Source organism: Prionailurus bengalensis, chromosome F2, assembly GCF_016509475.1.
Source record: "Prionailurus bengalensis isolate Pbe53 chromosome F2, Fcat_Pben_1.1_paternal_pri, whole genome shotgun sequence".
NCBI classification, from domain to species: domain Eukaryota; kingdom Metazoa; phylum Chordata; class Mammalia; order Carnivora; family Felidae; genus Prionailurus; species Prionailurus bengalensis.
Window position 1 is genome coordinate 46,034,111 of NC_057353.1, and position 14,045 is coordinate 46,048,155.

Here is a 14,045-nt window from a genome sequence, read left to right on the forward strand (position 1 = left end):
ATTTAGTCTGTCTGTGAAACTTCTTCTGTGAGTGGGCTCACAGTCTTTCTGCATTTCTGGTAATTTCCAAAGACCTGGGAGTTCTGTGGATGATGGAAATCCCTTCTGGGTGTGTGCTGACTGCGCGTGCAGGCAGCCGCCTGACCTTGGGCCCCCAGGAGCACCGCCTCTAGCCACGCACCCTGAGCGAGGCGCCCATTGCCATGCTCCTCATTTTTAGTTCCCAGTGGGCATCTCCGAGTTGGCTCCAATCTGCCGCCTTCCCTCTGGGAGTTCAAGAACTCTCTGTCCTACTCAATCACCAGGTCATCTCAAAAACGTCCAGTCCTAGAACTACCTGATGTGTAGCAGGAAGATGAGAGGAGGGACAAGAGGAGGACCAATCAAGTCCCTCACCTAGGAAATTCTAGATTTATCACCGTTTAATTTATCCCCAGAAATGGTGCTTACAACTGCTAAATGCAATGAAGTGCCTGATTGAAGCTAGAGCTATTATCATTTTGTTTGAAACCCATGCTGAGTGAAACCAGAATATTAGTTCCTCGGTTTCTTCCTCTAGAAGAAACATTTACAACCCAGTTAGCAAAAATATATTGAAAGACCACTTGAGAGTTGACGGAGCATTTTCACATGTGTCATCCTGTCTGATCTGCAAGCCCTGGCACAGATAGGAAGTTAAGTGACTTGCCCAGGTCACACCTCCACCAGGACAAGAGCCTGGGCTTTTTTCCACATGTCACCCACCCTGGAGGGCTCCGAGCCTGGAAACAATCAGGATGTGGGGAGACTGAACAATTGAAAGTTCCAGGGTAGGAAAAACACATTTTCCCCAAATGTTTATGGGTTTGGTGGGCCTTCTTGCCTCTGTTTCACCCTCATGGGGACACTGTGGAGTGTTACGAGGTCCTTGAAAAATCAAAGGGAGTCGTTAGCTGCCGTGCCCAGCCGCGTCGCCCCAGTCAGCAAGGAAGTGTCAGCCGGCGGAGAGATGCCGCCGAGGCGCTTGGACGAGCGCCACCAGTTTTGAGAGAGCAGTGGCTTTGGGGAAAACTCTGTTTAGCCTACAGAATTGGTAATAAGGCTTCCCCACATTTACCAAACCCACTCCCCAAACACCCCCCTTTCTCCTGCACCCTGGAGTCCGTGCTGGGAGAGGATGTGAGCTCCGTGTCACGGTCACACTCCGTGTTCCCTCCCAGACGTGACTTCTCTCTCGTGAATACCAAAGGCAGGATGTCAGAGCTTGCTTCTGTCATCCCCTTCTCTTGGGCCGCTGCCTGATGGCCGAAGCACTGCCGGATTTCCCAGCAGCCACACCCTCCATGTCCACGCCACGCTTGGTCTGCCCCTCGGAATCCCACCCAAATCGGCCTCTCCCAGGTGAATCGGGACGTTTGCCCTGGAGTGAGTGAGGAAGAGCCAGGCACCAGGACTTGGCACCGATGAGCAGTCCCGATGCCACTGCCGGCCGTCGGCAGGCGGGTTGCAGTTAGTGGAGAATCTGGGAATAACAGAAGTGCTTCCTCCCCGGTGAAATTAATCTGTTCTGGCCTCAAGCTAGAATACCTCCCGTACTCTGTGTGTAGGTTTGGTTCGTCTCTGAAGTGCTGTGCCGTACTGCCCGCCTTAGGCCTGTGCCTCTGCTGTTGGGATCTGAAAAAAAAAGTGTCCAAAGTAAAATTACAGCACGTGGCGAGGGCAGCACCAAAATAGCCACGTAGGCAGGAAGCTTCATAGAGCGGCGAGCAGTGTTTTCCGCCCAAGGCTGGGGAGGTGGTCCTGGAAGAGTGAGGGAGGCCCCCCCTTGCTTCACAAAGAAAGCCTTCCTCCTCCAGCTAAAGGGTAGCAAAGGGAACACCTCCCGCCTCTGCCTCGCCCGGCACGCGCAGAGCGCACGGAAACTCCCCTCCGAGGCACGCTTCCTTCCGCACCTCCCTTCATCACATCACAGCCAGCTCCATGTGGCCGCCCGCCCCGTGGGCCTGATGCCAACAGACAAGTTTGGGGATCAGTTTCCACTACTTAGAGCAGAGGTCAAGTATATGACAGTAAATAATTTACCAGTCGTGGGATTTAGGTGGATTAGACCTAATAAGAGAGACTGCTGAAGCCCTGAGAGAAGCTGCCTCTCTCCGGGCACGGCTGCAGATGCCGCGAAATGGCTGCTAGTCTCTCACGGCCTCTCTGGTCTCCGGCTCACACCTGGTGACCAGTGAGGTGTTGGTGTGTGTGACAGGCCAGCTTTTCCCCTCCAGGGTCTGGTGCTGGGCCGGGGCATGGGATCTGACAGCTCCTTCTCTACCTCTGAGAATCTAACACCTTGTCATGAGGTTCAGATTTTCCACTCTCTGGGCTGCCCAAAGAGTTTATCTATCAAAGCCGCGGTTACTGAGCCCTCCCTGTGGCTGGTGGCCGGAGAAAGTGGAAGATCAAAGGGGAGTTTCACTGTGATACCTGTTTGCACTTAGGCAGGTAGAAGTTAGAAGTTAGAGCTCTGTATGGATACTCACGGCCATCAAGGCTCTACATTCCTCGTAGAGGTTAGGCCTGGCACGTTAAAGGGAAGTGGAAGCTTCTCCATGAAGTAACCACAGGCCCCTCAACTCAATTTTAATAGTCTTAATGGAAATCTGTCCTTGAGAAAAGGCATTTCTTAAATAATTTAATCTATTGGTGAGTTTGTATTTCCCTCCGTTTTCCTACTGACTTAAGCTTGGAGACCTTTCAAAGAAATCAGATCATGACGTTACAAAAGTTGTATTCTTTTTTTTTTTTTTTACATTTATTTTATTTTTGAGAGGCAGAGAGAGACAGAGCACAAGTGGGGGAGGGGCAGAGAGAGAAGGAGACACAGAATCCGAAGCAGGCTCCAGGCTCTGATCCGTCAGCACAGAGCCCGATGCAGGGCTCGAACCCACAAACCGTGAGATCATGACCTGAGCCAAAGTCGGACGCTCAACCGACTGAGCCACCCAGGCACCCCACAAAAGCTATATTCTTTGATTTGATGCTATTCCCTTTGAACTGTCTACCCTGAGATGATCTGAAGAGAAGACCCCACGGTTCTTGCCTCTGCCGTGCGCCAATGGTGGCCGCCACCCCCATTGACACTTCCCAGCTGCTCTGACTCCCAACCTCGTGGATGGACGGCAGAACATCACAGTCCTCCTCCTAAGCACACGAGGCAAGCTCCCCAGCCTGAGTGCCGGGAGGGGTGTCTGGAGGGCGCTGAAACAGTGACCCCTCGGCCCTCCACAGGCAGGGCAGCTGGGTCCACTGGGGAGCAGCGTCCTCTGCCTCCCCAGTCAGTTGCTGAGAAGGTTTGGGAAGATTTGGTCAAGGCTGAGAAACAGACCCGTCGCCTCAGGTCATTCTTAATCTGTCGATACATAAATTTAAATGGCTCTGTCCAAATTCAGAGGAATGGAATCCATGAAGAACTTTCCCTTTACAATTGACCCGAAGGAACTGGCCTTTGTTTTACTGGATTTTGTTCAGGGGAATATTACTTGAAATTAGCAGGTCATTAACAGAGACCTGGAAATCTCCGTTTACCCAAGAGACTTTGAATTAGTGGCATTTGGAATAATGGGTTTTGACATGTACTAAAATTTCTACCAGGGGGACTCTGCATTTTCCATCCTTTCCATTAATCCTAGCAGGACTGAGTTGAAAACAAAATTCTGTCAAGAACTGTAATAAAATGTTTACTTCTTACTAAGCTAGAGAACCCTCCACTCCATCATTGGGGGAAAGAAAAAACAAAAAAAACTGGGACCAGTGAAGCCCTTATGAAGTCTCAAAGCAAGAGGAACAAGAGGAAGGACCCACAGGAGGCTGAGGGATTCGCCCTCCAGGATACCTGACCGGGCTGCCCCCTGGGAAAACCGCGGGAGCAGACTGCTGAGAGCAGGGTAGCTGTTCTGAAGTGAAGAGCAAGCGGCCAAACCTCAATGGAAGTAGGAAGGAAGGAGGTTTTTCTAAGACTGGCAGACCGGAGAGCCTCTTTTATAAACAGGATCAGTGAACAGCTTGGTGGTTTAGAGCTGGGCTGGGACTCTGCCTCTCTAGACTCAAACCCTGGCTCAGGCATAGGACAGCTGTGTGACCTTGGGGACAAACTCCTTAACCTCTCTGTGCTCCTCGGCCTTATCTAGGAGCTGAGGATAAAAACCACGTCCGACTCCTAGGATTATGAGGATTAATGATCTCTTACAAATAACACTGGATATAGTCCCCAGCACATAGCAAGCACTCAAAACAGATTAGCTATAATAGAAATAATTGCTGTGTCAACAATTACATTAATGTATTATTAAAGAATTTCTCTTATCACTATTAAAAGGGAGAACATGGAAAGGGGACGGTCTCTTCCAGTTTTTTTCACCCTCTTACGTCAGTGAAAATGTATCAGGCTGAGCAGGCTTGCTCTCTCCTCTTGGTCTTCTGGACAAAGGCGTGTGAAGTGTCACTTTGGAATAGTCTGACTTGGTTATTAAATTCTGAACCGGACTTCACAGATCCTAACTGTGATGGACCAAAAACCCAGGCTGAATATTATGTTCTGGTGAAGATCATACATGTCTAACTCAGTGCTCCATGAACTTACGTAATTGATGAATAAATGTATAGTAAAGAACTTCCTAAGGAGGGTGCATTTTCATCTTTGATCCACATAAAACCGTCTTCTGGATTGAAGGTTTTCTCTTTCTCGGGATTTTAAGCCTCAGTCCTCACTGGAGGCATTTGCTGTCTTTCAGGTGCAATTGCTGGCATAGTCGATCAGCCCATGCAGAACTTCCAGAGAACATCGGAAGCTCATGCTTCAGCAGGACACAAGGCCAAGGGTGTCATCTCGGGCGTGGGGAAAGGAATCATGGGGGTGTTCACAAAGCCCATCGGAGGAGCCGCTGAGCTCGTGTCACAGACCGGCTATGGTAAGTCGCGGGGCACCTGACAGGCCAGCTCAGACGTCATCGATTAGTTTGCGATTAGGGTCTCCGAGTTAACGTAGGCCTTCGCATGGCAAAGCAGTGAAAATAGAATGGATACATCTACAAGTAGGCAAATAGCCGTCTTTCTCAGCTCCTTACACTTATTTGTGCAAAGGGTAGAATCATACTACTAATCATAAATTATAATAATTAAGGGCCCAGGAAATCAATTTGTAATTTCATTATATCTATCTCACAGAATCTTTTTACAGTACATCTAAATAAAATAGAGTTTAGTGAGAAGAAACCAGTGAGGTTGAAGGCAGTTGAGAGCGATATGTAGAAAATATTGAAGCAGAGGCTAGAACTATTACTTTTTCTGGTGACCAGTTTGAAAGGAAAAGTAGGTTATAAGGCAGGAAGATATCTGTGTGGAGGCAGCATGTATGTATTCGGAGAGAGAGGAGCGTGTGTGTGCCCGCGGGCGTACGTGGGTTCGCGCACACGCGCTCACAGAGCCCTGCTTCTGCGGACTCTGGGCCGAGTTCCCGGAAAGCCTTTCCCCGAGCAGACAGCTGTGGGGAACGGGCTCGTGGCACCACCTGCTCTCGGATGGTGGGGTGCCGGGCCCCTCCCACGCTCGTGTACACGCGGGAGTGATGGGTGTGCCGCAGGAAGCGCCTCCCCCGCAGTGCCCTGACCAACAGGTGACTGCGACTGTTCCCTTTTTCCCCACACTCCGTGCCCTCATTCTGGTCCTCCAGCCGGCTGTCTGGCCACTCTCACAGACCGCAGGAGGGCTGGGCTGTCAGACACGCGAGCCCTGTGCCTCCGGCCATAGCGGCCGGGGTACATCTCACCGCAGGCACCCCGCGCCTCCGCGGGGCCGACAGGAGTGTCTGAGAAGAGGAGAGCGGGAGACAAATGCCCCGCTCCGGCAACCATCCGGAGGGGCTTTCAGAGACCACACAGATGCGAACATGTGTTCCCCTTGGCTTTTCCCCTCGCCTCCTCCCTCCCCGTTTCTGTCTCTGTCTCTCTCTCTCCCTCCCTCCCTCCCTCTCCCCCCCCTCCTTCCGTGAATGACATTTTCACTCACAGGGAACGGGGCACAAAGAACCGCCATAGCCCGAAAGCGGCCCAGGCACACTCCCTTTATCAGATGCTTACACATCAGTAAACAGCGTTCGGTGGCTGCAGACCCCAGCCCATCCTTCATAAATCCCTTTGTTCCTCACCGGGAGTCTCCCGGGCTGAGGACCCCTCCTGTAGGTCAGAGCATCTCGGAGCAGAGCTTCACGTGGCCTTGTTGCTTTCCATCATTCTTGTAAAACTTTTATTACCGCACTGAAGGTTTTACAAACCACTAACTCTCAGTCTAATGACTGTGCCTCGTTTATAAACATTTACAAGCCCTTGGGAAGCACACATGCAGTACCATCTTTGGTTCTGGAGAGTCTCTTTGGAGGCCGCGTGGTGCTGCTGGGTGCCCTCGTTCGGTGCCGGCACCAGGGGGAGCGTGTAATAAACCGGAGGCCCCACGAGTGCTCATAAATGTAAATGGATTCGTGTTTAACAGCTGGATTAAGTCACTGAAATACTGTATCTAGGCAAACCATGTGCCTTTGTGTGCATCTCTGTGTGTGTTGTGTTTTTTATTGTTTGCCCAGCCCAGCACAGATACAGAAGTATTGTAACATTAAGCAAGGAAGTCAGCTAACAATCTTGACTTTATCGCATAAACTGTAATGGCGTGTGAGCTGTTGCTCAGGATGGATTACTCCCAGGAGCGTGATGCTTCCGTTAATTGCCAGTCCGGCCTATGCTTGGACTGTCGTTCACTCATTTTTCAGTTTGTAGCTAATGTAAGATCGCCAGAGTTCAGAGCGTTGCAGTGTTTAATGACTATCTATCCATACGACCGCTTCCAAAGACTTGACATCATTTTGGATCTGTAGTGTTTTATGGATGGCTATAAGCAGATGACATCACTATACCGTGGAACTGGTTTCCAGAAAAACAACTAGTAAAACTCCCTTACTTCTCTCGCCACAGGTATTTTACATGGAGCTGGACTTTCTCAGCTTCCCAAACAGCGCTATCAGCCAAGTGATCTACATGCTGACCGGGCCCCAAACAGCCACGTCAAATATGTCTGGTAAGATTATCTAGACGCTTGTTCAGCTGCACACGCATGTTAACAGGGCCTGGCTTGCTGTCAAGCTAACAGCCCCTACACTTCCAGGGGAGCCCTGGGTGGGGGGGCGCGAGGAGCAGCCACGTTCGGCATCTCAGGCGGCGCGAGGCCATCATAGCACCAGGGAGAGGCTGCCGTCCCCAGATGTGGGACGCCTCTCACGCACCCCTTGGGGGAAGCTGCATGCTGACGGAGCAGCCTAGGCCTGCGAGGGGACCGGGGACTCTCCATGAAGGCAGCGTTCTGATCAGCGGTGACGTTTCTAATGGGAAGAAAAGGAGCTGGTCAGAGCCAAGGGAAATCCTTGTCCCCAGGAAGGAGCTGGATTCGGTTGACCAGAATCAGTTTGCGAATGAAAGTGGCCATTACGTGTGAGGCTAAAGTTGATCATCAGATTGGCGAGGGCCCTTTGCCTTTGGGGACCTTCGCGTAAGAATGCCCCAGCCCTTGGTACAGTGCGCACTGATACAGGACCATCTTTTCCAAACTGGCTTCTAGCCTCACTTCTCTCCTCTGAAACAGGAAAATGCTTCAGTCTCTGGGCAGACCGGAAGTCCACATGGCCCTGGATGTGGTTCTGGTGAGGGGCTCAGGCCAGGAGCACGAAGGGTGCCTGCTGCTGACCTCGGAAGTGCTCTTCGTGGTGAGCGTCAGCGAGGACACGCAGCAGCAGGCCTTCCCTGTCACGGAGATCGACTGTGCACAGGACAGCAAGCAAAACAACCTGCTCATCGTGCAGCTCAGGCAGCCGCGAGTGGCCTGCGACGTGGAGGTACATTTCAGAAAACGGGGTGACTGCGCGGCTAACGGCCAGGGAAGTGGAGACCGCCGGTAACCAGGCAGTTGGGGCTGCAGCCTGTGGAGGCTGCTGGGGACTGGGAGGGCCGTCACAGGAAGCGGCGTGGGGGAGGGGGACTAGGGGGCCAGTGCGGAAGCAAGTTGGGAAGCCCCAACCCAGGTGTGTGTGTGAGGCTTCCTTAGGGGAGCCCAGCAGCGGGCCAGATGGACTTGAGGCTAGGGACTATGCCACCGTACGATCTGAACGAGGCGTGGTCGTCGGGGCCCCGGGGTGCTGAAGGAGACGGGACAGCGGAGCTCCAGGACACACAGGTGTGTCCAGGAAGGACCAGGGCCGAGGCAGCAATTCTGTGCTGCTGCTCCACAAAGCAGGCACAAGTCTGGTGGCACAGGAAAGGACTGCCACGGAAGTGAGGGGACCGGGAAACAAGTTCACAAACCAGGAAGGAGGTCTCACTCTCCCCCGTTTCCACTCCAAGACCTCACGGGTCAGAATTCTGGGCACGAATCTCTTTCCTCCCCCTGCTCTGTACTGTGTGTGGCTCAGCGTTCCCTTTCCCACGGGGCAGATTCCCATCCCTTAAGTACCGTGGGGCACCCCCTGGGCTGCCGCTTAGGCTCTTGGGGCAGCTCTCTGGCCCAGCCTGGCCTGTTCCTGTACTGCATGCTGGCTCCCGACCACACAGAAGTTGCCACGGGATGGAGGCCCAGGCAGGGCACACTGGGTGTCAGGGGTGAGCCCTGACAAGAGCAACACCAGCTTCCTACAGTCCGGCGGCGAGCAGGTGCACCCCGTGGAAAACTGCTCTGTTCCTGCCTCCCCACTGCCTGATCCAAGGGTCTCTAAGAGTTGACCTACGAAACAGACCTATTTTTCCACTCAGCAAGGGGAGTGCAGGTCAGTGGCAAGCTGGGACCTGCTGGTCCTAACCTGAGGACTGAGTGGCCCCAGGAAAGGACAGCAAACCTGCCTGCGGCGGGTCCTGCCCCGTTCTTTATTTTCTTCCTGGTATGGGAGCCTGCGTCTCCCTCACACCGCTGTTTGGGTAAAATTATCTGAAAAGAGGGAAGGCAGCCAACCACAACAACTCTGAGATTTCTCTAGCTTCTTGGATCCTAATCAGTCAGGCTTTAAGCTGGGGCTTGGCACTAGGCGCACATTGCTCTTCGAGTTGATGACTTTCTGGGAATAAACAGAGGTCAGATGTCCAGGCCGACTTTAGATCTGCCAAAATCTTCTGATCCAATTGACAATAAAGCAGCAGTGATCTGGCTACAGGATTTGGCAAGGGACGGTGTCATTATCTTCAAGTCCTTGGTCCCTAACGAGAAACTTCCAAGGCCCTCGGGAATCTATCGTTATTCCTTAGCTGCTTGGGAAATATCTCGTATCTTAAACTGAAGACTGGAGATTCAGCTTTTGTTGTTAAAACGGTCTCTACTGTCTTCAGTTGTGATCCTTCTCCCTTTGGCTTTTGTTTGAGGAGGGTACTGTGGGGAATTATCATAGCTGGGAAGGAACAGGCCTGCTTCTCTAGGGGTTAATGAGATGATAGCTGGAGTCACCACTCCTAGAAGTTGCCAAGGTTAATTGAGACCATGGGATCACCGAGTTAGAGGCAGAAAAGCACCGATGCTCTGGACACCATGCTCAACACTGGTCTTCCATCGGTACTCGGGGAGAACAGGGGGCTGGATTAAGGGGGAAGAGGCCGAAGAGATGACTGAGGGCAGGAATAGTGCAGGGCAGCTGTGGAGTTTACCCAGCAGCACCTGGCTGTCCCGGCACAGGACAGAAATGGTGGAGATCCAGTACGCGGTCAGCCCCCAAATTCTTTCTCTGAACCTATCCCACTTTACCTCCCCCAACTCCTAAGAAACAGGAAATAACTGCCCCCTCAGTCCTGTGTCCAAACCCTACCCCCCTTCCCCACTCACCCCAAAGGAGACCCAAACTTTACAACAAAATGCCCATTTCTTTTCTGAGACAGCACACCCTTCCGTAGGAGTGCTGTGACCCAGTGTATGCGCAAAACGAGGCGGGGGAATCACTCGGCAGTGCTGCTTGACACGGGGACTTTTCCTCAGCTGCCGTGCTCATGTCAGTCAGGACTAGTCACCTGCAAACTGAATCCACAGATGTAAACCTGGGTTAAGAAGCCTACCTGCTGTCTTCCAGGGAAAACTAAGAACAGTATTTTTAGATCTTCATATAAAATGGCTTTTCTGCTTTTTTTGCTTCAGATACTAGGAAACACAGCTCCTTTGAAATTTGGAAGGAATTAATTTGTACATGACATCACTCAGTATATTGAAATGTGGCAGGATTCAAATATTTTTAAATCAGCATTTGCTTTTCTTGGTTAAATGCAGCCATTTTTAGGGTAATAATTGCTTAATATGCCTGGCACATTATTGAAATCCCTTATGAGAGGCTCAACATGAGTCAGAAGGTCAATTTATTCCTTGGCCAGGTTCCTTTCACAGCACGGGTTTTCCTGTGCTGCTGTTCAGGAGGAGCAATTAAGACTTTCTGTGTTTTCAAAGCTTTCCAGCTGAATTCTGACCCCATCAAATGATATCATCAGAGCTCTGGCCTTTGCCTGGTGGTACACAGCTTTCATCTGTCAGTGAAACTTTGGGGGCCTTTATTTTCTTTCCCAAGCTTCAAAATAGGAGATCCGAACTCTAACGGATGCCCTACTTATTTTTCTGGCAGGCCCTTACTCCTTACCGTCTACTGGCTTTGTACAGCTTTTAAGACACCCTTGGCTGCACTGTTTCTGTGCCCTACACAGAAACACAGAAATTCTTTACATTACTACTACTTTGAGGACTCAAAAGCCCTTGTTAATTCTTACCCGGAGTGATCTTGCCAACATTTGGTAGGTACAGAACCACTGAAAAGGCCAGTGGCTACCTGATCCCCACAGATCAGTAGTTTATACTGGAAACATCCCAGTCCATGTGATCTACACCCCAGATAGCTACAAAAGCTCAGGGTGGGAAGAATTTATAGATCCAATTGCCTTTGATGGGTGCTTTCTCAGAAAATCTCACTTAAGAACTTAGGTAGTATATCTCAGTTCTCCTATTTGAGTTCCACTGAAGATGAGCCAGACTTTTATGAACCATAAATGTACTTTGCATCCTCCCTTTTTTTCCATAAAAATTTCCCCTTCCTCTGCCCAGTTTCCCCCACCACCACCACCCCCCCCCCACCTCTGGCTTTAAATCCTAGTGTTTATAAAAACAGAAAATGTTACAGTTCAAAAGGTATTTATTTTTTTAATGCTCTATCCAAAGCCACTGGTTTGAAAGAGGTGCTCTTCTCCAGAATTTTTTCTGTCAAACTTTAGAGGTTTAAGGAGACAGGCAAACAGAACTTTTATTTCAGGATGCGAGTTTAATGTTGATTTATGCAGAGGAAAGACACTCTTCTTTGTTCCTGAGCTGGTTAGTAAAGAGCAGTGACAGATGTTTAATAGTTAATGAGTAAAATGTTACCAAATCATCAACTTCAAACATGGGAATTTCACACAACACCAAACGGGCGTATTCAAAGGAGGTTGTCCTAACAGTCCCATGCAGAGCTTCGTTTGTACTGCTGAAAGCTCAGTGTTATCACTGCCACAGCTCAGAGGAAAAATAAAAAGCACAGCGTTGGATAAAAATGGCTTTATTAGAGGACCTCAAAGCATAATGCACAGATGTATGAGTCAAAAACAGAAGGAATACTTTGGTCATGGGAGTCCCATTATGAAAATTTGGCAACTCAAGACTTTATTTTTGGATCCTAGGTGGATGGAGCCCGAGAGAGACTGTCAGAACAACAGTACAATAGACTTGTGGACTACATCACAAAGACATCCTGCCACCTGGCCCCCAGCTGCTCTTCCGTGCAGACAGCATGCCCAGTGGTGGCTGTGGAACCTCTCCCCTCCACGGTGAAAACATACCATTATATGGCCGACCCACATTTTGCTCAAGTCTTCATTAGTAAATTTAACATGGTAAAAAATAAAGCCCTGAGAAAAGGGTTCCCCTGAGTACCCTCTGAGGTGTTGATCCCTGCTTGTACAATTTATTTTTGAAAAAGAAACGTAACTAGTTCTGATAGTATCTAAGATGAACACAAGGCCAATACTTTAATTATAGGTAGTTTTTCAGCCTCTTCTAAAATTAATTCCTTTCCCTAAAACTAAAATGCAGTAAATAAAAAACGTGTTCCTTTCCCATTTGGAGACATTGATTAAAAGTCTCTGTTGTCATCTCATCACACATGTATTCCCTTTTGCTCTCTAATAGTATTTGCTAAATTGTTTACTATAATTAAGATCTGTTAACTCTCTGCTCTAACACAAAATGTGGTCAGGCCTTAGAATGGAGAGACTGGTTAAAAAACTTCATTCCCAACCGCATCTGTTTCTAAAACACTATCTTGGCCTAATACTCTCGTCTGCAAATGTTTGGAATCTTTAAGTGCTTAGGATTTTATTGTTTAACTTGTTAAATTTATTACTTAAATGTGATGCTCTTCTTTAAGTAAAACCTGCTATGTATGTTCCTACTTTAAAGTCTGCATTTTACTGAAATTTACAAGACCTTCTCATGACTGTCCAGCTACACTGTGGAAAAAATGTCTCTCCAATTCGTTTTAGCAAACCAGCTTAGAGTAAATCCAATGTCCGTCAATGAAAACAGAGCACCCAGAGTGCTCAGACAACTAGGTATTCCCTTTGACACTCTCTTCTGGAAGGGTTTTAACAGGATATTCATACTGCCCTGGGATACTGGAGGGGAGTCAAGAACCCCAGTGTTACTTAACCTTACCAATGAACCAGTCCAAATAGTTTATTCTGAATTGATCCAATACAAAAATATTCCCAGTGACTGATATTATTTCTGCATTTAAGGATGGATTTTTATCAAGACTCTGGGTTACCAGATATCATCTTTAATAGTAAAAATCTCACTCTGATTAAAACATTTTTACTGACTATATCCAAATTGGGTCTACAAACTGTTACATACAACTGTGAGATGCTAAAAATTCAATTTCAAATGCCCACTAATTTTTAATTAAATCTCACATGTCATTGGGCACGAGAAGTCACTATGTAGTTGTTTCTGGAAAGTGAGACTATTAATGAACAATTCAGCCTGAATTCGAAAAACTGATTCTTCCACTAGTTTGTTGTGTCACACTCATTTGGGATAGTGACAGCTTTGTCAACCTCAAGAGTAACTATTTTTAAGAATGTAAATATGTATTAATTATTGTATCTTTTATGGTCATTTTGGCATACTACTTCTAAGAACTGTTATATAAATTGTTGAAAATAAAAGGAATCCTTGAATTACTGACCACACACAAATGTGTACTGTCACCAGGTGTTTTTCAAATGCAGGTTTTCACCAATTCCTAGGTTTAATATGGCTCACATTAGGACCCAAGAATTCTGTGGGAGTTAAAATGGTTAAGAAACAGTTTTTGTTATCCTAATAAAGTGCCAGTGGTAAAAATAGCTTAGGCTAAAATAAACTTGATTTTTAAAATTCTCTGTATTACTTGGATCACAAAAAAAGCAATAATTAATATAGGGGAGAAAGGTCCTAAGTCACCCCCCCACCACCACAAAAAAAAAAGTTCCCACACTCTTATTAACAGATATTAATTACCCTAATACAACTTTTTTGGACTAGATCTATATTCCAACTTACATATACATACTGATAGCTCTTTAACAGTGAGTAAAAGAACCTTTATATTTTAATTATCTATTACATCTGGCAATTAATCCAGCAGGGCTACCAAACAGTGACAATGAAGCCCAAGGACATATCTTACAAAAACCGTTCTCTGTCCCTTCTAAGAGCATAGAGAACAGTAGCTTTGTAGACTCCTATAGACCTCCTTAATTCATGACGCAGGACCAAGAAAGGCACCTAGCAGTATTTCAGTGAAATTAACCTCAAAGCAATAAAAAATATCCTAAAACAATGAAACCATTAAGAAATCTTGAAATCAAGTTATCTTCCTAAGCTTCATAAATACACACAGTTAAAATCTCAATTCTGATGCAAGCACAGTGAAGTATCAATAAGAATAAATG

General features: G+C 48.1%; 1 protein-coding gene across 1 annotated transcript in view; it reads left to right on the forward strand.

Annotated features, from left to right (window-relative positions):
• The window catches only part of VPS13B (vacuolar protein sorting 13 homolog B), an 828,197-nt gene extending 814,894 nt beyond the window's left edge, over positions 1-13,303 (forward strand). The window contains 4 exon segments of the mRNA XM_043601463.1: positions 4,761-4,937; positions 6,990-7,092; positions 7,654-7,903; positions 11,730-13,303. Of these exon segments, the coding sequence (XP_043457398.1) occupies positions 4,761-4,937; positions 6,990-7,092; positions 7,654-7,903; positions 11,730-11,978 (779 nt within the window). The 3' untranslated portion in view covers positions 11,979-13,303.
• Positions 13,304-14,045: the final 742 nt, after the last annotated feature.